Source organism: Mixophyes fleayi, chromosome 4, assembly GCF_038048845.1.
Source record: "Mixophyes fleayi isolate aMixFle1 chromosome 4, aMixFle1.hap1, whole genome shotgun sequence".
In the NCBI taxonomy this organism is placed as follows: Eukaryota; Metazoa; Chordata; class Amphibia; order Anura; family Limnodynastidae; genus Mixophyes; species Mixophyes fleayi.
Window position 1 is genome coordinate 91,104,689 of NC_134405.1, and position 23,296 is coordinate 91,127,984.

The following is a 23,296-nucleotide window of genomic DNA, read 5'->3' on the forward strand; positions in this document are numbered from 1 at the left end:
ATGTAACCATTAGTATACCGATCTGCTGTGCAGTATAAGCACCTGGGAAGGAGCAGATGCTCACAGCACATGGAGTACATATGACACAGTATGTATTTTGAACGTGACAAAAGTGCAAAGCTGATATACACATTGTTTTCACCCGATTAGTCATTCTGCACATATGCCCTCTGTATACACATGACACAACCATTTCTGAAAAGTTGGAAGTTTGCAGATTTTAGTCCATGCACGTCCCAGTCCAAGGTTGCAGAGTCTGTTTCCGTTTAGCGTTGATATATTTTTAGATGATATTGCAGGATGCTGAGGCCTGGGAGATCAGTGACCATAAAAACTAAAAATTTTGTTTTGAAAACCATTTCCTATTTGTGACTATACTACACAAGAAATGCTTTACACAAACATTTCCTTCCTATGGCTGATTCAAACAGCATATTAATAGAGCTGATTTCAAGAACTTTCATTCCAAGTTATATTAAGGTAATTACCTATATTCTACTGAGAAGACTAATATTAAATGAATCATGTGTTAGTGTAAGTAATTCTATAGGTTGATCATTGTATTTTATGTGCTACACATGACACTACTGACAGTTTTTAATGAGCCATTGGCATTAAAGTGGCTTGTTGCCATCTGGGACAACCAGTTGTAATACTGTAAGGAATTGGGCATGCTGACAATTTCACCCCAGGTTAGAAGGCTGAGCTGAAGGCAAGCAGACGGAGCTTGGTTATGCGGCAAGACCTGAATGTTGTAGGTTTCTCTGGATGTACAAAGTCGTCTCCCAGCCAATCTTTTCTCTCAGTCTTCTGGTACCACTCTGTGCTGTTTACATCACTACTGCTTGTTTCAGTTATTTTCACGCTGGCAATTAGTAATGTGTGAGCTGCTATTCATTTACCATGAAAAAAATGTCATGTTTTTTTTATTGTGTGATGCTTTGTATATAACTGTTATTGCTTCTTTCCTACTTCATCAGATTGTAACTCAATTGTGCATAAAGGCTGTAGAGAGAGCTTCACTCCCTGTGCAAAGGTCAAAATGAAGGTAGGATCCCTGTTTTGTTTCCTTTTAGCTTTTCTTCTGCTTGTTTTACCCTCTTTCACACGTTGTATCAAGATGTAAACAAATGATGATTGTGGGGTAGATTTGTAAGCAAAAAGAGGGCTTTATTTCAATAGACATCAGATCATAAATGAACAACTGTTATATGTTCCACAATTTCAGAACTGGACCAATAAGTCCGCTTTTGTGGAGCAGGTTCTTTGTCCATCTCTTATATACGTGCTGTAATAATAACTGCAGAGTGTATGCAATGTATAGCATATGTACTGCAAGGAGTATGGGAGAGAAGCAGGAGAAATACCACAAGGATCAGGCTGCATGAACACATGGCTACAGATGTTATCACTACACCCCTGCTGTCATATGTTACATTTCATTGAACACTACCTTTGGTAACTGTAGATATTTGAAGTAGCTTTTCTGCGTGCTGGTCCAATATTTGTGATAATGCAGTCTATAAATTCATTAGAAATTATGGCCTTATAAATACTTAGACATAAAGTGCCTCAGTGATGCCTCTGTTTTTAGTGTATGGATAGGTTTGCTTTTGATATTGGTTCAATCCACAATAATGGCCGTCAGTACTTGGTGTAGGTGACCAGTGCACTTTAGCCAGGAAAATGTAGATAATGCAGTTTGAAATACGGTCACCAAATGTCAGGGTTATGACTATAGGGCCAGTGCTGGGAGATGAGACTTTATCATGGATGTACAATTTATCATCCATCCAATGCTCTGTCATACTCCCCCTTTAGCAAATAGGGGATCACTGTGGTTACAGGACAATGATAAAGGAGGAACCAATCCACCCATGTCCAGTTCAATACCACAGAATAGGTGTTATAGTTTTTCTACTATATTGATTCAGGCTGGAAGGGTTGAGTTATTCCTCTGTGTAAACTGGCCCAGAGAAGCCGTGCAGTCATAGTGAGCAATTGGATCTGTCTTTGTAGGGTTCTTTTTATAACAGATACAGATCTTGTATTCATATTTCTCTGAAAATGTCCTCAAAAGGTTTAAGTATTACCATCATATCTATAATTTTATGGTCTAATGATGCTTGTATTATAGATACAGACAGTCGTACTTCTGTAAATAACATAAGAACAAATGTTTTTCCGTTTAGCAACAAAAGGTTATGCAGCCACATGATACCTCTTCTCTACCGGTGGTCATCATGAGAACTAAAGGTGAGCATTACTAGACCTTCAGCACTTTGTTTTCTCTCAGTGACTAGATATGCAGGAACATTCATCAGAAGGAAGTGTCCATTACAATTTCTAGGTTTTTTTTTGTTTAGGAACAAAGTTCAGTGCAGGTTACCCCAATATTCCTAATACACATTTGTTATCAAGATTTCATTGGAACGGGAACACACCACCTTTTCCTCTCGTGACTTATGTAGTACGTTCCATAAACCAGTAATGTACTTATGACCGATTTCTTCTCCCTGTAAATAAAATATCAAATAGCTGTCACTGTAAGGAAATCTTTAGGTACTTGTAAAGATGTGTTCCTTCATATAGTAACTGCAGTATTTTAAAATCATTTAATGTATATGGAATCCTTCAATTATGTAGTTTGTGATACTGTTTCGATAAAGATCTTGAACAAACTCTACTTGCTAAACATGATATCTATTTTTAAAGAGATAATTGTGAAAATAGTTTTTAATTTATTACTAAATAAAATGTGCTTAGAATGTGCAAACAATGTTACAGTCTGTAACACAGACGATAAATGAGGGTTTTATAGTTTTGATATGTCTTTTAGGTCCCCAACCAAAGGAGAGGCCTCGCTCAGCGATTGTAGTGGCGGATGAAAACACCTTCACGTCTCTCAGCTTCAATGCCAGAAGACCACAAACAGCACTTTCTATTTCCAAAAGTATATCTACACAGAATATTGCAGGGTAGGTCATTTTTATTTCAGCTTCTCAATGATAAACGGGACATTTTCAAATTCCATTGATCCTCATCAAGGGGTTTCTGTTATACTTGTAAAGGTGTGTATTGAGGAAAAAAATTGTTGCAATAGGACTTACAAATAGAAAATGTTGTCTCACACTTAGGGAGGAATTCAGTTGACGCATGCACTATTACCATTACTATGTTAATTTCAATGCTGATTTTGCTTGCAGCTCTGTGGGCTGCAATCAAAAATCTGCATAAAAATTACTGTGCTAACGTTAATAGTGTGCAGGCCGCGTTGATCTCACGGGCAACGCTGTCAACTGAATTCCTCCCCTAAGGGTTCTTTCACTGTTTGGCCATCTGACCACATGCATAGTACGCTGAAAATAGAACAGGCTTATGGTCAGCACAGTGAATCTCTGATATATGTATACTCAGTCCTGTGTTCTTTCTGCAGAGTTGGATGTGATGAAAACCTACTGGGCACATGGAAAGTTTTGTCTCAGTCTACAGACTCTCTGCATAAGATCAGCAAGGTCAACGAGTCTATGGAGTCTCTTATTGATGAAGGTGAAAGCCGATATGCATCTGCACTTATGTATACACAATATTATTTCGGCACTAGACAAAGATAGTCATCATACCTAGCATCCATAGGCTCTACATGAACCTGGGAGCAGGCAGTGCATAAAATACAGAGTACCATAGGAAATGTATGCATAATAACCCTTCATGTTGCTAGATGCTGTGCTAGCTAGGGATCTTTCTGAGCGAAGTCACAAGTGATCCATGGGCTTCTCTAATTTGTTGTTTATTCTCATTTCATATTTAGTTCTATATGACAGTATTGTAGGGTTTATTATAGTTAATTTTATTTATAAATTGACCTCATATTTCATATTGCTGTACAAATGGAGGTTTACATACTGACACTAAAGAGTTAGAGGCTCTGCCTGTGAGAGCATATGTTTCTTTTTATGTGTATTTTAGCTATGCTCCCTGCATCTGTCTTTGAGTTTTGACTAGCCAGTCTGAGCACCGTTGGCACACATTCTTACACTGCAGAAAATACCCATTTAGCCTTTATAGGTATTTGGACGTCATTGCAAATAATTTGTTTTGGACCAGAGTTTAACAGAGTTGCTCTGCTGTGTTCCCAGGCATGGATATGAACGAGGGGCAGCTTATGGGGGAGTTTGAGATGGATTCCAGGCAGCTGGAGGATGAGTCCTGGAGCCAAGCAGTGGACAGCAAGTTTCTTAAGCAGCATAAGAAAGATGTGGTGAAACGCCAGGATGTCATATACGGTAAGGCATTAGGAAATACCTGCACTTTATTTTGTGCATTCTTCTAATTCTGAAGTTTTTCATTTTTTGAGCTAGAATTTTTGATCATTTTGGTTATTATGACTATCAGCCATGCACAATATATTTACATATATAATTCTTATAAAAAACTAGTTACCTGTAAGCTCTTACTAACTTATTGTAAATCTTTGTACATAAAATGACCTTTCTGAAATGAATGCATGCTTTTGTGGCTCACAATGCAGTCCTGTCATGGTACCTTTTATTAGTAGACATATTTCACATGTTCCCTGCACTGACCATCTAACGAGGAACATAATTATGTAACATAGTTATTAAAGTAGATTCTGCTGTGGAAGTGTGATCGTGAAGAGCAGAACTGTGTTGTATCAAGGGCCAGATTAAGGGAACGGAGGCCTCGGGGCTAAGGGAGCCCCCATTCCCCCATGATTCCCCCCCCGTTAACCGCCCGCCACCCTTCCCCATGAGTATGAGGCTTGTTCTTTAGTACATTTATTAGTGTTCAGTACCCTTTTCCTCTGCATCTGATCTCTGCCATGTAGTTGTTCCTCTTGTTATTCAACCTCTTTTCCGAAGCTACATATTTCATCTATATTCCTGTTTGCTAATGTAACTGAGAGCTGGGCTGCAGATCTGTAGAGTGTTGGCTTCAGCTGATCATGTTTACTGTGCTGGTTAAAAAGTACCAGGAATATTTGTTGCAAATCCAGCTATGCAGATGGTAGTGCTTTAATCTGTGTTATTCTGACACACTCCTACATTTGTGCAGTAAGGTAAATTTGGGAATGGTGGTTGTTCTATCCTTGGGTAAAGACATTTCTATGGAACACTCCAGTCCTTCTCTCCTACTAAATAAATATCTTATAAGAAAGTAAATAGCTCTATCAGCAATATGGAAGTGGTTGGTGCTGATGCGGGGCTATATTGTATTTTTTGTGCACACATACATAGGAAAGATCTTGTGTGAGACAACACCAAGAGCATTGATGGTACTTCAAGTAGAAGATACTGTCACAGAAAGTACAGAAGGGCTTCCAGTACAAACTTTCATATGTTTATTTTTTTTATAACTCCATTAGATAAATCATGTGGGAAAACTTTAAATGGGGGTTAGGGTGCCATTTAGCTGTTTTGGAGCTTTGTTTTTGTATTTCTCTATAAATGCATGTGATTCACCATTCAGTGCAATTGCCAGGGGCCTCACGCTCTTGAGTGGCCACCTATGCAGTGTTTTTATTTTGTGAGTGTTCGATTCTAAGAATAATGGTAGCGTTGTTATGATGGGCCGTAAGCCTGCTGCCCCCTTCTTCCTGCCTTTTGGTGCATATAGAGTAGCCCACTAGTCTTTAAGCATAGCTTCTCTTATGTTACAGTACCCTTGGGACTTTGCTGACTGTGAGTGATTGGGGAAACTGGATGTATTACTGTTACAAGGTGAAATAGTGTTGTACTGTCTAGAAACACCTGGCATCGGTTACAGTGAAACAAATTAACTAAGTACATGTCTGGTTTTCCATGGTCATCTGTGTAGACAATAATTTTATTTCTTATTCTCAATGTTATTCTTCTGCTGGTCTTACTGCACAGAACTGATGCAGACAGAAATGCACCATCTCCGGACACTGAAGATCATGAGTGACGTCTACAGCCGTGGAATGTTGACCGAGCTGCAGTTTGAGCAGCAGGTCCTAGAGAAGATCTTTCCATGCATGGACGATTTGCTGAACATGCACACTCAGTTTTTCCAACGGATCCTTGAAAGGAAGAAAGAATCCATGGCTGAGAAAAGTGAGAAGAACTTTGTCATCAAAAGGATTGGAGATGTTCTCGTACACCAGGTGACTACTATGAATGTTGTGACTTTTATCTGTAGAATGTATATTGTCTGTTACAACCTGCCAAGCGAATGTTCCAATTTTGATGTCTTATTAATTACTTGGTTTATGCATCCAGCTTTCTTGGTGTTATGAAGCTAAATGCCCCAGCATGTCATACCAGCCTTTTAGAGCCACAGGTTGCCAACCTTTGTTCTACCTGTATTGTTTTGTAATATATTGTTCTGCTTTGATTTAGTGGTTATTAAAATGTATTCACTCCATTTGTTATTTTTCTCATTTTATTTTCTTCTTAGAGTTTTACATTGTGGAATGAAAATAGACTTATTTGGTAAACTTCACTGATCAACACTCTGTAATATGAAATAGAGAAAATATCTGCTATACCAAATAACAAAGAATAATTTGTTACATAAGTATTCACCCATTTTGCTAAGATACATGTTGTGTTCAGAGGCCGCATGATTGATGGGTCAAAGCGTACTGCAAAGGCCGCATTGGAATGCAAAAAAATCAATGTTCTGGAGCGGCCCAGTTAAAGCCCAGACCTCAATATCATCAAGAATCTGTGGAATAATTTGAAAATTGCTGTTTACCAATCGCCCCCATCCAATATGTGTATTACTATGTGTGTTTCACCTCACATAGGATTTATAATTGGCATGCAGTGTAAATTATATAAGTTACTACTACTGTGGCTGGTACAAGCAGCAGACAAGCCAGTAATGAGCAAGCTGGATTAAAAAGACACAGAGACACTGTAATTAGCACAGTGCTTCGTTCTGTTTGTGCATTGTTTTACTTCTTGAATACTAAAATGAATGAAAAAATGTCTCTTTCTGGTAAAACTGTTACCTAATCAATTGCTGATGTCTACCCAGTTTTCTGGCGAAAACGCTGAGCGTATGAAGAAAACGTACGGAAAATTCTGTGGCCACCACAACGAGGCAGTGAACTATTTCAAGGACCTGTTATCTAAGGAGAAGAGGTTTCAGGCCTTTATAAAGGTATGGAAATAATGTTTGTACCATTATATTTTGACATTAAATTGTGTTAGTGAACAGCATTCTCACTTGCGTGTCTTGTGTTTCAGAAAAAGAGAAGTAGCGCGGTAGTCAGACGGCTCGGGATCCCAGAATGTATATTATTGGTTACTCAAAGGATTACAAAATATCCTGTACTTTTACAGAGAATACTGCAGGATTCGAAAGGTAATTGTAGTTTTTTTTTATCTTCCAGGTCTGCCCAGCTGGTGGTACCATAGACCACCAATAATATATATATATATTGCCCTTAACCTTATAAACCTGAAAAACTTTTGGCTGCTGCCACTATACATAGCCACCTTAAGATAGTGGAGGTGGTAAATTCCCCATTTGACAATGGGACTAGATGAGTAACTATGCATCTCCTGAAGACAAGTTTTTCACGTACCAATTTTACCAGTGTTTGTCGTCACACCACTGTCTTCATGTTATACCTTGATAAGTGATAGGTATTTTAGGTCTGAAAGTCAACCAGCTTTTCTTTATTTCAGAGAACGAGGTGGAGCGTCAGGATTTGACACAGGCTCTTAGCTTGGTAAAGGATGTTATAACCGAGGTTAACAACAAAGTCAATAATTATGAGAAGAAGAAGCGTCTCTATGAGATCTACAATAAGACGGACAGCAAGTCTATACAACGGATGAAGAGTGGGCAGATGTTCGCAAAGGAAGACCTAAAACGAAGGAAATTGGTTCGCGATGGCACTTTGTACTTGAGGTCCAGTCCAACCAGTCGAACAAAAGGTAAAATATTTAGGTTTGTTTTAGTTTAATGCAAAATGTCCCTTTCTTGATCCCAGTTCATCTCTTTTTCTCTTACATTCCATCATGGAGTTCATGAATAAGGTCATGTTTCCCACTAAAAAGAACCAGCAATTTTTTTTCTAGATTTTAGTTGCTTCACTGTTCTTTATTGTTAAAGACAAAGTCAGAAGGGATCGTCTGATCCAAGCTTAGATGGTGGTGTCCTACACAATCAATTGCTCCTGTACAAAATCTTTTGTCTGTTCTTAAATATAGACTTTTTGTAATGTAATGTTCCAAGCATGAAGCTGTTGTATAAAAATGTATTAAATCATTTTAACAAGATTATTAACCATTACCATGCAAAAATGGCTTTTTAAATTCTCAATACTCCAGTGGTTCAAAAGAAAGATTTGTATTTAGATGTTATATATGTTTTGCATGTATTACATACAGAACAGTAGATAAGCATCACCAAGCAGCTTTCTGTTAACTGAACGTTCCACGTTTCTAATATATATTTTAAACCAGCCCACCAACACTTGCCTTTCCATCAGGTTTCCTATACTGGGCCTTTTCTTTGCTGAGCTCAGCAGGTTTTGGCACTTACAATTACTGGGAACCTTTCCTGGCCATTATATGTAATTATTCCTGAGCACCGCAGCAGCAAATCATTCTATACAAGGTTTAAAATATCAGCCTTGACTGCTTGATTGTAGTGAACATCCAGTTGTCATTTGTAGCCCTGCAATGGATCTCTTACCAGTCTGCACAATTCAGCAGGGCCCCAATTCACATTCTGTAATTATTTCAAATGCCTGAGATCCTAGGGACAAGTTGAAGAACATGGAAACCATATTTATTGAACTAGTGTAAAAAGACCCCTCCACCTTATAATGTGCTAAAGATGCCTTGAGCTGTATCACAATACAAGATTAAGAAAGTAAAACAGTGCATGATACTAACAATTGTCATGATGTACAGCGACACAAATACATTAATTTAATTTATTCTACATTTAGAGTGCTGTCCATTCCAGCCACACTGCTTTGTACAGTGACATCAGTGCGATTCAGTTGTACGTTAGTCATTCTCGCCCACAAGCAATTTTCTGCCAAGAACAACCAGTTCTCCCAGTCTCCACCCTGCTGGAGGAGCATTTTGTTTTCCCCTGTTCCATTAACACCAACTTTACAAGGCTTGGTAACCTGGCTTTCTTGTCGATGAAAAGTCTCCATCAGCATCGAGGGGAAGTTAAGAGAGTAGGGAGAAAGAAAAATAACTTGTAATACTAAGTTATTATTTTTACTAGCCAGAAACCACAGTGCCTAAAAATAATCATCCTTTCCAGTTGAATCACCAAATTGCTTGTCATTGCCATGAATTTCACCTGCATTTTTGTTAACTGTAAATGGGAACATTTACTTTCTGTAGAACATGATACACATAGATCTGGGCCAATACTGAACTTGACTTGTCTGAATTTGTAACACAGTAGCACCATTCAGAGAGCCTTCCATCATAACATTACACAACTCACATGATAGACAGAAAGGATTCAGTGGATATATTATTAAATTGTACATTTTTAAATCTTTTTTTCTTTTCTAATCCACAGAGGTGTTGGCTGTTCTTCTGTCTGATATCTTAGTCTTTCTCCAAGAAAAGGACCAGAAATATGTCTTTGCATCATTGGTAAGGGTCATTCATATCATTGTTGTGTAAAAATGTATCTCCTTGTGACAACAGATGCAATTCTGTCTGTCTTTCTATTTGCAAATATTTTAAAAAATCTTATTGGTGTGTTTATTGTTGCTTGTTTTGTGTGTGGTTTAGCTGTACTGTACTGTCACATGTAGGGGTATACTCTGCTAGCTGCTTGCTTTATGTTTGTAGTGAAATAGACTGTAGTATCCCATACATTGTTTGTGATGTTGCATTCTACAAGCCAAAAAAAGGAAATGAGCAATATTAAATTGACGAGCCTTTATTTCACCTCTCTTGAGCCTATTTTTGGCACTTTTTGGGCTAGTAACTTGTCAGCAGTAATGCTGGTCATCCTCCTTTGCATTACCCACACAAACCAACCTTGTTTTTTAAAAATTATCATTGGTTTCTTTTCAAAAGGTAGCACAATATTGGGTAGAACAATAATCAAATGTTTTATACAAATACCAAATAAAAGGTTGGAAATGTGTACATAACTTGAATTGCCATAGCATGCTACATAGCTCAAGGTCTTCAGAAAAAAATAGTATCACATTTTACTTAATCTACTTTTTTTTTTCTTTTAAAGCAAATTTGTATGTATATCGGCTATACACTGGTACAAGTATAAAGGGTGGAGAACAAGGCAGTTTGCAGTTGTTCACATTGTATTGTGTTGTGAAATGGTTTGCTCCAATATGTAAAGCGTCTACACATGGTAAAATATCCCATCCATAAAGTATAGTATTACATGTTACCATGACACAACATAAAACTGTATACTATGTGTACAGTATTTCTTTAACTTGACTAAAACAGGAATTACTGTACCGAGCACCTGCAGTAATACACAACTACTTATCATACTCTGGGTAACTTTGGTGTAAAAGCACGGAAATGTATTGGGAAATGAGGGAACTGTGAAGAATGAGGGTTTTGCTGCCTTTGCATCTTCCAGCAGCCTTGTTCATGTTTGTTACACATGGATAGGACATGTTATATCCAGAGAGCAGCTTAATGTTATCCGGGGACACTGAAGATAAATGGCTCTGCCTATTTATATAAATACACAACTGAAAAGCACAGAATGCAGATAAAAATGTTTCATACATACATTTCTGAAAAGGACAACTGTTCCATATTCCCTGATTTCAAGGAGCAAAAATCAACAGTGATTTCCCTGAAGAAGCTAATTGTGAGGGAAGTGGCACACGATGAGAAAGGACTGTTCCTGATCAGCGTGGGAGGAGAACACCCCGAAATGGTGGAAGTACTTGCCAGTAGTAAGGAAGATCGCAGCAGTTGGATTCTAATTATTCAGGAAACAATGGGCAGAATGTAAGTAGCAGCATTGTACCTATGAGAACCTTATCTGTGTGGTGTTTGTATGTTCTCCCTGTGTTTGCGTGGGTTTCCTCCAGGTGTTCTGGTTTCCTTCCACACTCCAAAAACATACTGGTAGGTTAATTGGCTGCTATTAAATTGTCTGAAGTCTCTCAGTGTGTGTGTTTGTATGTGTGTCTGTGGGTATGTTAGGGAATTTAGACTGTAAGCTCCAGTGGGGCAGGGACTGATGTTAATGAGTCCTCTGTACAGCGGTACGGAATTAGTGGTGCTATATAAATAGCTGATGATGATGATCTTGCTTTCATGCTTTTTTAACCATCACTCACCACCTTGCATATTGTTTTAGAGACAAAGATGAGGATGAGGGTGTTCCAAGTGAGTCAGAAGAAGAAAAGAGGAACTGGGACACCAAAGCCAAAGAACTTAAAGGTGCACATTTATACCTTTTATGTTATATGCTGCCTTTTAGTAAGTGTATTCATAGTTCGTTTTAGGTACTTTGTTCTAGAGCTTTAGCACAACTGAAAAGAAACTAATAGCATTAATATTCTTAAAAACTAATATAACACCATTTATAACATTGTTAGTTTGTCAGTGCAGCTGAGGGCAGTCTTGTGTCATCTTCTTCTTCTTCTTCTTCTTCTTCTTCTTCTTGCTGGTTCCCCACATAACCAGAAGATGGCAGCAGTTCAGTATAATACTAAAATATTCTGGCACATCTACTGAAATAAATATTCTGCAAACCTTTTTTGCTAAATTGATCTACAAGGATAATACCAGTACCATACACAATACAACAAAGCACACACATACAAAAGGAAACATGGCATATCAGTATGTTGGTAAACAGTTTGTTACAGAAATGGGAAAGGTGTGGCAGAGTCTCCCAACACTTTGGGAATAAGGCTATTGTGAGATTCTGCCCTTGCTTAGTGTGTTTCTAGTGTTCCAACATTAAAAAACTCAGACTGGCTGCGGAGTTTACTGATAAACCATATAGTAGTGATTTAATGTTCTTTGTTTTATTTTCCCAAATACAGAGCAACTTCAACAAAAAGATGAACAGATCATATCTTTGCTTGAAGAAAAACAAAAGATCTTTCAGACACTGTCAGACTGCTGTACCGTGGAAGAGAACTCTCCGACTGCATCGAGCAGAGGTCTTTTCAGGGCAAACACCGCAGAGGGTCCTCTAGGAGAGCCTGTGATGAAAGATGTGTTGAAAGAGGGTATGAAATGAGACTTTCACATTTTCTATCTGTGTAAAACAAAAACACAATATTTTTGACTTAAACACTGCCATTATATTTGTTTGGATACTCTTTAATGTGTCCACTACTCTTTTTACATGTAGCTATTCTTAAACTTATTAAATTGATAACCCAGAGGTTCATAAGATCAGGGGCGTTACGCAGGGGGGGTTTCCAGAAACCCCTCCTCTCCGCTAAAGAAGTGCCCGTACATAGAGGCACTGTACTATATAGCAGCCGCAGCGCTGTCAAAGAAGCGTCCGTGGCGGTGCTGTATACAGCACCGCCGCGGACGCTTCTTTGACAACGCCGCGGCTGCTGTATAGTGCAGTGCTGCCGGAACGTAGCTGCTGTGCATGCGCAGCAGATCTGTTTTTTGGGTTTTTTTTGGGTGGGCCCCTGAAGATAATGTAGAATTCAAGATCCAGTCACAAAAATCTTGGAAGTCAGCTAGGCCTTTAAATTAGAACAGTTAGTTCTAGAAGAATGGTCACAATGTTAGGTGACATAGGTAAATTGTGTAGAGGCGACAACTACTGAACTCATTGGATTTGACTTGTCTTGAATTAAACTTTTAGCGTATAACAGATTCTTTATTGAGGTGGCCTACATGTGGAGGCAGCCATTGTGTGATCTGAAGCGGTATTCATATAAACCTATCAAATCACTGGAAACCAGTGACATCACAATCAGTTCACAGGCTGAAGAATTCCACATATAGGGACAGGTGACATCTCATAGACACGATAGGGGGAATTCAATTTGGAGCCATGTGCCGCCGGCCATCAACGCGATGTCCAGCTGCGCACATTGCCGCTTATTATGGTAAGAAATCTCCGCCCCTTTTTCCGGCGCACCTCTATGGGGTGCGAGGAGAAATGATTGGAGATACATCGCCAAGGAGTATCTTCACGGACTGTTCCAGAGGCTCTCCGTGGCACACTGCTTCACATTCTATTTACCGGTATGTTCGTTATTTCATGGTCTCAGAATTAGCTTGAATACTTGTCAAAAGTATTCTGCAAAATATCTGTTTTCCTTTTTGGAACTGATTGCACCAAATTTTTACAACACAACATTGAGCGATATAATATAATGTATTAGAGTGCAACGTGGCTAGAAGTGAGATCTTTACCTTTACAGCTTATTATTCATTTAGAGCCTTCAGCTTTTTGTTCACATTTTGTTAGAGCTATGTGTCTGTCTTTCAGTTGAAACACTTCAAGTTCTGGTGAACCGGAATGTATGGAGCAGCGTGGTACAGCAGGTTCCTAGTCCAACAGACCTGGAGGCTGCTGTGGGGCCAATTTCTCTCCCTCGAAGAGCAGAAACTTTTGGAGGCTTTGACAGCCATCAACTTAACGCCTGTAAAAGTAAGTGTGATACATTAACCTGTGCTAAAGTAACACCATTTTTAGTTTTATTTGGTCCTCTCCCTCACAGTCACTGAAATCACAAATCACAACCACTTTTTTTAATGTAATAATCATTTTGTTTTATGTTAATGAAGCAAATGATACCTTGTGATCTTGTATAACACTCCTTTTGTATTAGTGTTCTGTGTGACAATAAGGCTATATAGAGACTTCAGGCTATACATGTAATGATGAATTGCAGTGCATTTGCTAATGAGGGTTGTGGTAGAATAATCATGCTGATTTCACATTGGTTTCATTTCACACTTGAAGGTGGAGAGAAAGATGAAGGAGAAGACACTCAAGATCTGCGCAGGACGGAATCTGACAGTGTTCTGAAAAAGGTACAGGTATCCTCTATAATAATATTACAGCATTGCCATCATCATATATTGTTCTTTAAATATAGATTATGGTTTATTAAAGGGACAGTTTTATAACTATAGCAAATGCATTTTTATCTTCTTTCTAATCTCAGAAAAATAATGCTTAGAATACATTGTGTAGTGATCTCCCTTCCCTCGGGAAGCAGAATGCTCCATGTGCATATCGCCTCCAGTGAGCAATAGTTATCCAGCTGCCACCCATATATATATATCACCTGCCTGTTTGATTCCTCTGCTTAGTTTCATACCCACAAACTGACCAGTTCTATGCAGTTCAAATTTCTGCAAAGAAGAATTAATATAAAGGGGCTATCTTGTAGGTGGAACTATGCAGATCGATTGTGGGTTTAGCAGGTCAGGACATAAAATGCCTTTCATGTCTCAAAAATCAGCCTTAGTGGGCTGTGGATCTGAAGTATGTTCCAATACTGTAATAGGCAAGCACAGGTGGGACAGGCTCCCTCTGTTTGCTTAATTGCTCCAAATGGACCCAGCCAGTGTGTCTGGGGATAGATGCTGTGTATGGCCCCCTGGCTGTCTGTGGTTCCCTCAGCATGGAGTGTTGGAAGCTCACTCTGGATAATTTGCCCAGCAAATTGCTATCCTCCTGTAGCGGCCTACGCTGTGAACGCTGCTGGTGGCCTTCTGGAAGACGTTACTAATGTATCCTTGGTAGTGCGTGTCTGAAAATCACTTTTAAACCTGTTCTAAATCAGTAATTCTAATATGTGGGCCAGGAGCTCTGCACAAGAGTGTCCTCGCTGTCCCCCACCAGATTTGTTATTTTTATTTTCTGTATTGATTTGTTGTTAACAGCAAAACAGGGATTGTAATATTACTGTACAGGTTTCTAACATTATTTAGGTGTGAATCCCAGTCTTCACAATATTTATTTTTTTCTGATAAATGTTTTCTATATAAAGGGAACTGTGCCAATATAATTTATGTTTAGTTTGTCGTTTTTTTTCATAACCGTTATTTTGGCTCTTGAGTAGAGATGGTCCTACAAATCGGTCGGGGGATTTCTTAAGCCTGGCGCCTCTCTCTAGTTGTGATGTGTTTTTGTTTATGGAATAAATACATTTAGGTGATATGTATCTGTCTTTTGAGTAGTCCAATGAATGATATTGCATGAGTGATGTTTCAGTAATTGTCCAAACTGTCTCCAAATATCGTCAAAATATTTATGTGGAGATGTCTTGGCTATAAACAACTCCTAATTTATTTATTTTTACCCTGTAGGGAGTAGTTCCCAGTGGGATGTTTAAAAGAAATGGAGAGGTAATAAAGTCTTTACTACTTTCCAATATGTATGCTGAAGTAATATTTGCAACTGTATTGATGTTGTATAAATAAGCTCATCGATGACTTACACATAGACTGTGCTTCCTTTTGTTTAATTGCAGCAAGTTTTTCAGAGTGTCGCCAATCTTCACAAGCTTCTGACCACTTTACAGGTAAGGTTGTTAAAGTGCCTTGGAGGTTTGTCTTTTGTGGTGGAATTTAACCATGATCAGTGGTCTAATTAGTTTCATTCATCACAGACTGTAGTGGTTCAGCAAGACACATTTATCGAGGACCAGAAGCTGCGAGCCCTAACGCGGACGTCTTCAAGACCAAACTCCCTGATTGAGCAAGAGAAGCAACGCAACTTGGAAAAACAGCGACAAGAGCTCGCCAATCTGCAGAAGCAGCAAGCACAACACCAAGAAGAGAAACGCAGGAGAGAGCGAGAATGGGAATCCAGGGAGAAAGAGCTGGCGGAGCGGGAAGCTCGGCTTGGTCAGAGGGAAGAGCGGACAAACAAAAGTCTGCAGGAGTTAGAGCAAGAGAGGATCGAGTTGCAGACCAAGAAAGATGAATACCAACATGATCTGGAGCGCCTAAGAGCGGCACAAAAACAGCTGGAGAAGGAACGTGAACAGCTGAAGAAAGACATGGAGAATGTATCTTCAAAAAGTCACAAATCAGACCGTACATGTCAGGTAGATGTGCTCTACGTTTATTATTAAAAGCTCGTACACATGAGGCTTTCTTCCGGCCATGTTTTTTTTTTATTTTTTTTATTATTGCACATTATGGTTTGAGAAACTGAAATAGTATGGTGATCATTGAGTCTTTTCTAAATGGAAGCTGTATACCCATGTACTTACAGAGCAGGTAATGAACCATGAACCCTGGTTCTATTTCTGATTCCTCCTGCCCCCTCTAATAATCTCTGGGTGCGCACCTTCTTTTTATCATGGGGACCAACAATTTATGTACAAGCTCTCTTTACCTCTGAATGGAATGTTGAAGTTAATATGGCATCAATTAGCATGGATGAAATGTATGAGCTCTTTTAATCAAGTGAATACCAAACCGTTCCATTCTTATGTTTGAATAGACCCATTTGTTTGAATAGAGCCAAAACTGGCAGATAAATTGAAGGAACAGACGCCCTAGCAAAGGCTTATACAGCTTATATTGTATTTCAGTATTTGTGGTCCTCAAATAATGGTAATTAGCAGTGTGGGATATGTATCACTATAGGCCCCACCTATTACCACTAGCAGATGCAATACATTGTTTCAGGGTACAGAATGAGTGGGTTTGCTGTGTCTAAAAAGAGAGATTGTGTAATAATAGTACAGGCATAGATTTTGATCCAGCTCCAAGTGTTCTAACCTAAAGAAAAAGGGTCCTCGATTGCATATCGTATATCAATTTATTGTACCTTCATACATATAGGAACAGATGTAGTAACTTACGCCAGATCAAAATTACATTTGTTTTGTTTGCTTAATCATGGCTACAAATAGTTGTGGGTGCTTCATGTGGGAGGGAATTTGTGTGGGGAAAAAGGCCAAACATGAAAAATAAACTTGGAATAATGCAGTGTTCCCTTCAAATGTTGAAATAATATAAGAGGATTTTAATGGTCGTGGATAGTTTGACATTTATTAAAAAAAAAAAATATATAGAGATATAGAAATATTACAGATATAGAGAGATATATAGATACATATAGATATGTTTATTTAAGCTGGTGTTTCCACAGCAACCAATCAGACATTTGCTTTCATTCATTTTGCTGTACGTGAAATGTGAGATCTACTGTCTGATTGGTTGACATGGGAAACACCAGTTTTTCTACACAGTTAACTATAGAATCATTTTATAAATATCCCTCATTGAATAAATTATTTTATTAACACACATGCCAAAATAGTTCCTACACTAAGCCTAGCCTGTCTAATCATTAAATGTTTAATATTGCTTCTTATTTTGTCTAGACTTCCTGTCCGCATGATAAACTGAGCAGGGTGTCTTCACTCACTCATGGCACGGACTCTTCAAAATGGTATACTTCTAGCTCATCAAAACAGGAGCCCTTGGAGTCAGAACTGTCTGCTTCCCCAAAAAAGGACAGCTTGCTACGGACAGACAGTAAACAAAAAGGAAAAGGCCACTTCAATTTGCTTGGGAGTCAGACTAATAAATCAGTAGAGGGACCTACCACCAATCGCCTATTCAATTTGTCAAAACCAAAAGAAAAGAAGGACAAAAAGAAGAAGGGTAAAGGAAGCCGTTCCCCAACCACAGGTAAGTTAAACTGAAAATTCCTTTAAAATAAAGGTGTTAATTGGTCTCTCTGCTTAGTTTGAAATCTCTCATGTAATGCTACTTTCAGGCAGACCTTAAAGGTGATTTTATTATTCATTATTTTGTTGCTGTTCTTTGAAAAGAAAGAAGTTATTGACAAATAGATATAGAGACAAGATGGAAAGCATCCTGTAATTCAGCATTCTATGGACCAATCAATTTCAACTGTTGTTTTTCAGATTCCTTTCCTGTAGGAGGTCCAACTCAAGAAGAAGAGATCTTCTGCTGATGGTCATGTTTTATAGAGGACATCATTACTGTACAGTCTCATTCCACACTGGGACATGGACATTCACACAATAAAAACTGGATATGTTACAAGAGGAAATTAGACTTGTTACTGCTTATTTTACACTTTATATATGGGTTTGCAGTGCTGCTCACTGTCAGCTCCCATTGTTTGGTCCTTGAAAATATCCTCCCCACCCTGTTATTATTGAACAGCCTGCCATTTCAGGAGTCTTCAGCATATAGAATAATGGGACGTTGAACCTAGAAGACAATAACCAGGATACATACTTTCTAACCAAGTACAACCGCTAAAGGCATAAAATGATGTGTTTGGGGCCTTCAATATCATTGTTCCATTTTAGTAGACTGCAACAACATAATCTTGTGTATCATAACAACCTCCAGAATTGTACAGCGTCAGCACCATTGCGAATGTCACTTTTACTGATCATCTTAAAGAATCCAGATATATTTTTATTTCCCAACTGTTAAGTTCAAGATATTTGCTGCTGTTTACGCACCCATTAGCTTGCTGGTTATCATGGATAGGATTCCGAGATTGGGGTTTCTTGTTTTTCTGAACAAGGAAGATATTGTGGATGAAAATGAAGTAGAGGTCTCTGAGATTACACTAGATATAGATTTAAACCCAAAGTAAATTATTTAAAAACTGTAGTCATTTTGGCAGTGCTCAATAAGGACATTAAATCTTTATTGTTTTCTTGTGCAAGTTTGTGCTTTCATCAGAGCACCATGTGGTAATTTTGTTGTTGGCCAGTAGAGGGCAAACTATGCATTCTTTTAGGGAAAGTTAGATTTAGCTTTGTGCCAAGGTTGTCTTGTGACCAGCAAGACTTCTTCTGCACAGATCCTTTGTTTTGTTTGGGAAAAACAACTGCTTTAAAGTAGTATTTGTTTCCTTTCTGACCTATTACAGATGGGATCTGTCCCCTCTATAATTTCAGTTAATCCTCAACATATTTTCATTTTCAAACCTGCAGCCATTCTTTTTTTTAAATATTTTTGTATGGTTTATTCACTTGTTAATTACTTGTACTAGTTTTATAGTAAGCACGCATTGGGGCTTAGACACATTTCACCATTAAATACAAGCAGTCATTTCTGCTTTGTTTGACAAAGCTTGTGTCTAGACACAGTAGGGGATATAGTTTGTTTATTACTGCTGGGCTAAGAAAATAAAAATGAGCGGTCCCAACTATAATACTGTAATACACTTTATACAGAGACCTATATGGCAGTACATTTTCTGTATAGACTAAGGAGGAGTTTGATGGTTAAGCACAGAGTCATTGTGCCCGATTCGGTTGCATTGTAGCAGTCTTTGTTTTACAATCTCACCAGCTTACTGAATTTCTGAATATTTGCCCCAAATATTGATGCCTGTGCTAGGATTTGTCCGGTTTGCTGCTAATGTGGACTGTGCGGTCAATTGGCTGTGGATGAACATTTTTGCTAAGCTGAGGTTTTATAGGCCTACCCCCTTCTGACTTTTAAAAGAAGAAAGTGTATTCGTAAATGTATTTGTAATGGTACAATAAACATTTAAATAGGTGCCTGGAGTAGGGACAATAGTTAGTAAATATGGCCCAACCATAATCAGTCACATGATATCACAGCTTCCTAGCACTCTCCAAAATGTGGATTTATGGCTCTGATAAATGCTACAAATATGAGTGACAGATGGAATATGGGGACAGTAAATGAGAAATACAAATTTTAATTAAACCTTCACAAATCCATAATGGTATAATACCACTATGCACTTTATAAGTCTTCTCCACAATGGCTAATTTCATAAGAAATAATGACAATCAACATTGTTCAGTAACCTATTGCTGGTAACAAAAATGAGGAAATCTCTGTACAATGCGGAGGTGTCCTGTGTGACTGAATCCATAGTGCAGGAGGTGTACCCTCTGCATGAATCTGTAGTGCAGGAAGTGCTCTGCATAACTGAATCCATGTTGCAGGAGGTGTACATTCTGTGTGACTGAATCCATAGTGCAGGTGGTGTACATTCTGTATGACTGAATCCATAGTGCAGGAGGTGTACACTCTGCATGAATCTGTAGTGCAGGAAGTGCTCTGCATAACTGAATCCATGTTTGCAGGAGGTGTACATTCTGTGTGACTGAATCCATAGTGCAGGAGGTGTACCCTCTGCATGAATCCATAGTGCAGGAGGTGTACATTCTGTGTGACTGAATCCATAGTGCAGTAGGTGTACCCTCTGCATGAATCTAGTGCAGGAGGTGCTCTGCATGACTGAATCCATAGTGCAGGAGGTGTACATTCTGTGTGACTGAATCCTTATTGTAGGAGGTGTAACTATGCTCAGTTTCTTCCTACAGGGACTTTGCCACTGTGGTTTCTTACTTGTGGTATTTTTCAGTAAGCTCATGTAGCTATGTTAGTAACTTGGGCTAGTAGCTATAAGGTTAGTTGGGTCTATGAAGAATATTGCAATTTTATGATTTTGAATTATCATGAAAAAATATGCTGTAAACATTTAAGGGTTACACTGAGAAGCCAAATATCCCAGGCCACTGAAATCTTGTTTCCCAATTAATATGTTGTATATTAAAACGCACATTGTATTTTTGTGTCGCGTAATGTGTTGTAAGCAGTATTTTCCTATTGTAGACTTGTTCCTATTTAACAAGAATAGAAACCATTTGAAGATCAGAGCACACTGATCATAGACTGTATATAGCAGGATTGGGTCACAACCTGTTAATAATGTTGCCTCTAGATGCTTTATGTTGGGTTTAAGCACCTTTCTTGAAGCGTTAAATGCATTATTTGAATTATTGCTGCTTGAGACCTCATCCAAGTTGCTTTCTAAGGAATAAAAGAGCACTTATTGTGTTGTGTGGTCTAATCTCACAGAAACTGTATTAGATGCCCTGTGTAACAAACAGGCAGTTCAAGCCTGTGAGAGTGTTTTTGTTTCCCTTGACTGCCAAGGTAACTGCAATGCAAATATAAATTTATTCACTTTTTTAAAGTTACAATGTTACAATTTATTATAGGTTATTGATTTTGTTTCTTCTGTTGAACTTTTTGGCAGAAAATAAAACATTTTACAAAAGATAAGAACAATACCCATGACATTCCTTCTCCAACTACCCCGGACATTACGCCTGCTGGACAGGCCAGAGAGAAGCGCCAACCGTTTCAATATAACCATGTTACTTATCAAATCACGCTTTTTTCTTTCCGACTGTATATAGCTAATTTTTGTAAGACTGGATGAAATGGTTTGTCTTCCTCAACTATGAGTATTATAATAATCTTATGCCAAGGGAAAGGGGAGTCTCTGGCAAGATTTGGTATGTTTACTATTTCTAATTATCTATACCATAGTCTGATTCTGTGACAGCATGACACATGTTCTCTATCCATTATGGCTGCAGAGAAGAGCTTTCTTTTGTACCCAGGTTGACACTGATATCACTTAATCATGGCTTCCAAAACTTTGGTTGCTCGCTCTGTCAAATTTTAGAAAATGTAATATATGTAGTGTTAACTTGTCTTCGTTTTCCTAGGACAGTCCTGATTTTTCCACTAAACATACCTGGACTGTGACCGTTGGTGGCTATACTCCCTGTATATTTTAATACTCTGAGAGAACTGCATGTCACACCAATGTCACAATATTTTGCTTTCAAAAAATTTACGTTTTCAATATGCCCACTAAAAATACATTGTAGTTTAAAGAAATTACTTGGGGAAAAATGTGTTTGTCCTATATGATCTCCTCATCAAGGCCCCTGAAAGCGCTCCATAATATGGGGGTGCTATACAAATATGAAAAATAAACAATAGCCCATCTCGGATTGAATCCTTTTTTGGTGACAAATTTATTTACACGTTTATGAATTGAATACTAGTTATTAGACCATACCCCATCAGTTTTCTAAGGCACAAACTTGCTTGTTTATATCGGACAAGGAAGACTCAGTTTGAGTAGGGCAGACTGATAATAGTACAGTGTAGTTCTTGATATGCAAAATTTGGGGTGTAGAGGTGGCACAATATTTTGTTTGGTATCCTAGAAAGTATGTTGCTTTCAGTGTAAACATGGAACTTCTGTTGCATGTATTTTATATACATATTAAATGTATACAAAATGATTAGTTCATGATAATATGAAACATTCTTAAAAATGAATGGCATTCCATTTCATCCTGTCTGTACATAAATGAAAAATTAGCTTTGTACTGTCATGTATAGTACTAACCTGGACTGCACTAGAGTAAACTACAAAAATGCTCAGGAGGTTTATAATACCATGTATACCTCTGCTTTTGTTTTATACATGCCTGTACTGAGGTACATGTAGGTGTCATTTAAGGATCTCAGTACAGACCTGTTCCTCATTCAGGGGAATACTGGTGAGAAACTAGCGACCAACGTGTTTTGTGCCATGGCGCTACTAGCTTTGTAAAATTACTGTGGTTTTTAAATGACCCAAAACTCTATGCTAAATGCTATTGGTTTTTTTTCTAAATGCTGTAAAGAAGTTGAAACAAAAAAAACAGAACTTAATTATTTTATGTTAATGTGTAAGTATGTAAAAAGTTTATAACTGTACAAGTCATGATTGCTATCTGTAATATGCAAGTTTACTTTGTAACTAGCTTTAATTTATCTTTTTTTCTTAGTTATCTGCTGTAAAGTCCATTTTCTCTTAATAAATTCCATTCTTTATCTAGATTTCACTGGTGTATTTAGTTATTGATCATGTTTAATTAAAAAAAAAAATGCTCTTTCGGAAACGGTATGAATAATTAAAAATAATGCAATCCGTTTTAAATGCGCTGCTGTTTAGTTTCTGAGCTTGTGTAATAGGCATTCTAAAGCTGTGATGTCAGAACAGGCTGCTGTTTAGTTGCGCTCTGATATACACAAACCTAAAAGTACCTGTCCAATACATAGCTGCACATTCAGCATATGTGCAACATTAAACATTGCAACTATTGTATGTTACAGCTGTATAATTTCTTCTATATGCAATATTTGGTTCTATGACACTCTTAGCGGTAGGCGTTCGAGTGTTGTGTGGATCGTACCTGGTCTCTGGATGCTCTTCTTTTAGTCATGTCACGGCAGTGGGACAGAGAACCCCCTCGGGTCCCCAATACAAGTAGGACGGCAAAAAAATTAAAATTACGTCAGATTTATTATGCAGGAACAATATGTCATTAAAATTTGTCTGGACAAAGAAGGATTAGCAACAAATTACAATATGAATACAGTTTTCTAACTATAAAGCAATGCTATTCACATATATTTTACTCTTAATATAACTTAATGCAAACTGGATAGATGATGTGCTCTTCCTAAACAGAAAATATTTG

General features: G+C 38.0%; 1 protein-coding gene across 17 annotated transcripts in view; it reads left to right on the forward strand.

Moving 5' to 3' along the window:
- Positions 1-22,657, forward strand: part of AKAP13 (A-kinase anchoring protein 13) — a 169,821-nt gene extending 147,164 nt beyond the window's left edge. For 4 of the 17 annotated variants that reach the window (XM_075207724.1, XM_075207741.1, XM_075207742.1 and 1 more), the window contains 21 exons: positions 981-1,048; positions 2,193-2,256; positions 2,840-2,978; positions 3,437-3,549; positions 4,140-4,286; positions 5,895-6,145; positions 7,024-7,149; positions 7,236-7,353; positions 7,680-7,931; positions 9,550-9,626; positions 10,795-10,976; positions 11,332-11,414; positions 12,026-12,214; positions 13,447-13,608; positions 13,924-13,994; positions 15,279-15,317; positions 15,443-15,493; positions 15,581-16,021; positions 17,312-17,621; positions 17,861-20,013; positions 20,045-22,657. In XM_075207724.1, coding sequence (XP_075063825.1) covers positions 981-1,048; positions 2,193-2,256; positions 2,840-2,978; positions 3,437-3,549; positions 4,140-4,286; positions 5,895-6,145; positions 7,024-7,149; positions 7,236-7,353; positions 7,680-7,931; positions 9,550-9,626; positions 10,795-10,976; positions 11,332-11,414; positions 12,026-12,214; positions 13,447-13,608; positions 13,924-13,994; positions 15,279-15,317; positions 15,443-15,493; positions 15,581-16,021; positions 17,312-17,621; positions 17,861-17,910 — 2,933 coding nt within the window. In that variant the 3' untranslated portion in view covers positions 17,911-20,013; positions 20,045-22,657. The remainder of the gene's footprint in view (positions 1-980; positions 1,049-2,192; positions 2,257-2,839; positions 2,979-3,436; positions 3,550-4,139; positions 4,287-5,894; positions 6,146-7,023; positions 7,150-7,235; positions 7,354-7,679; positions 7,932-9,549; positions 9,627-10,794; positions 10,977-11,331; positions 11,415-12,025; positions 12,215-13,446; positions 13,609-13,923; positions 13,995-15,278; positions 15,318-15,442; positions 15,494-15,580; positions 16,022-17,311; positions 17,622-17,860; positions 20,014-20,044) is intronic. The other 13 variants (XM_075207739.1, XM_075207729.1, XM_075207732.1 and 10 more) reach the window with 13 other exon arrangements.
- Positions 22,658-23,296: the final 639 nt, after the last annotated feature.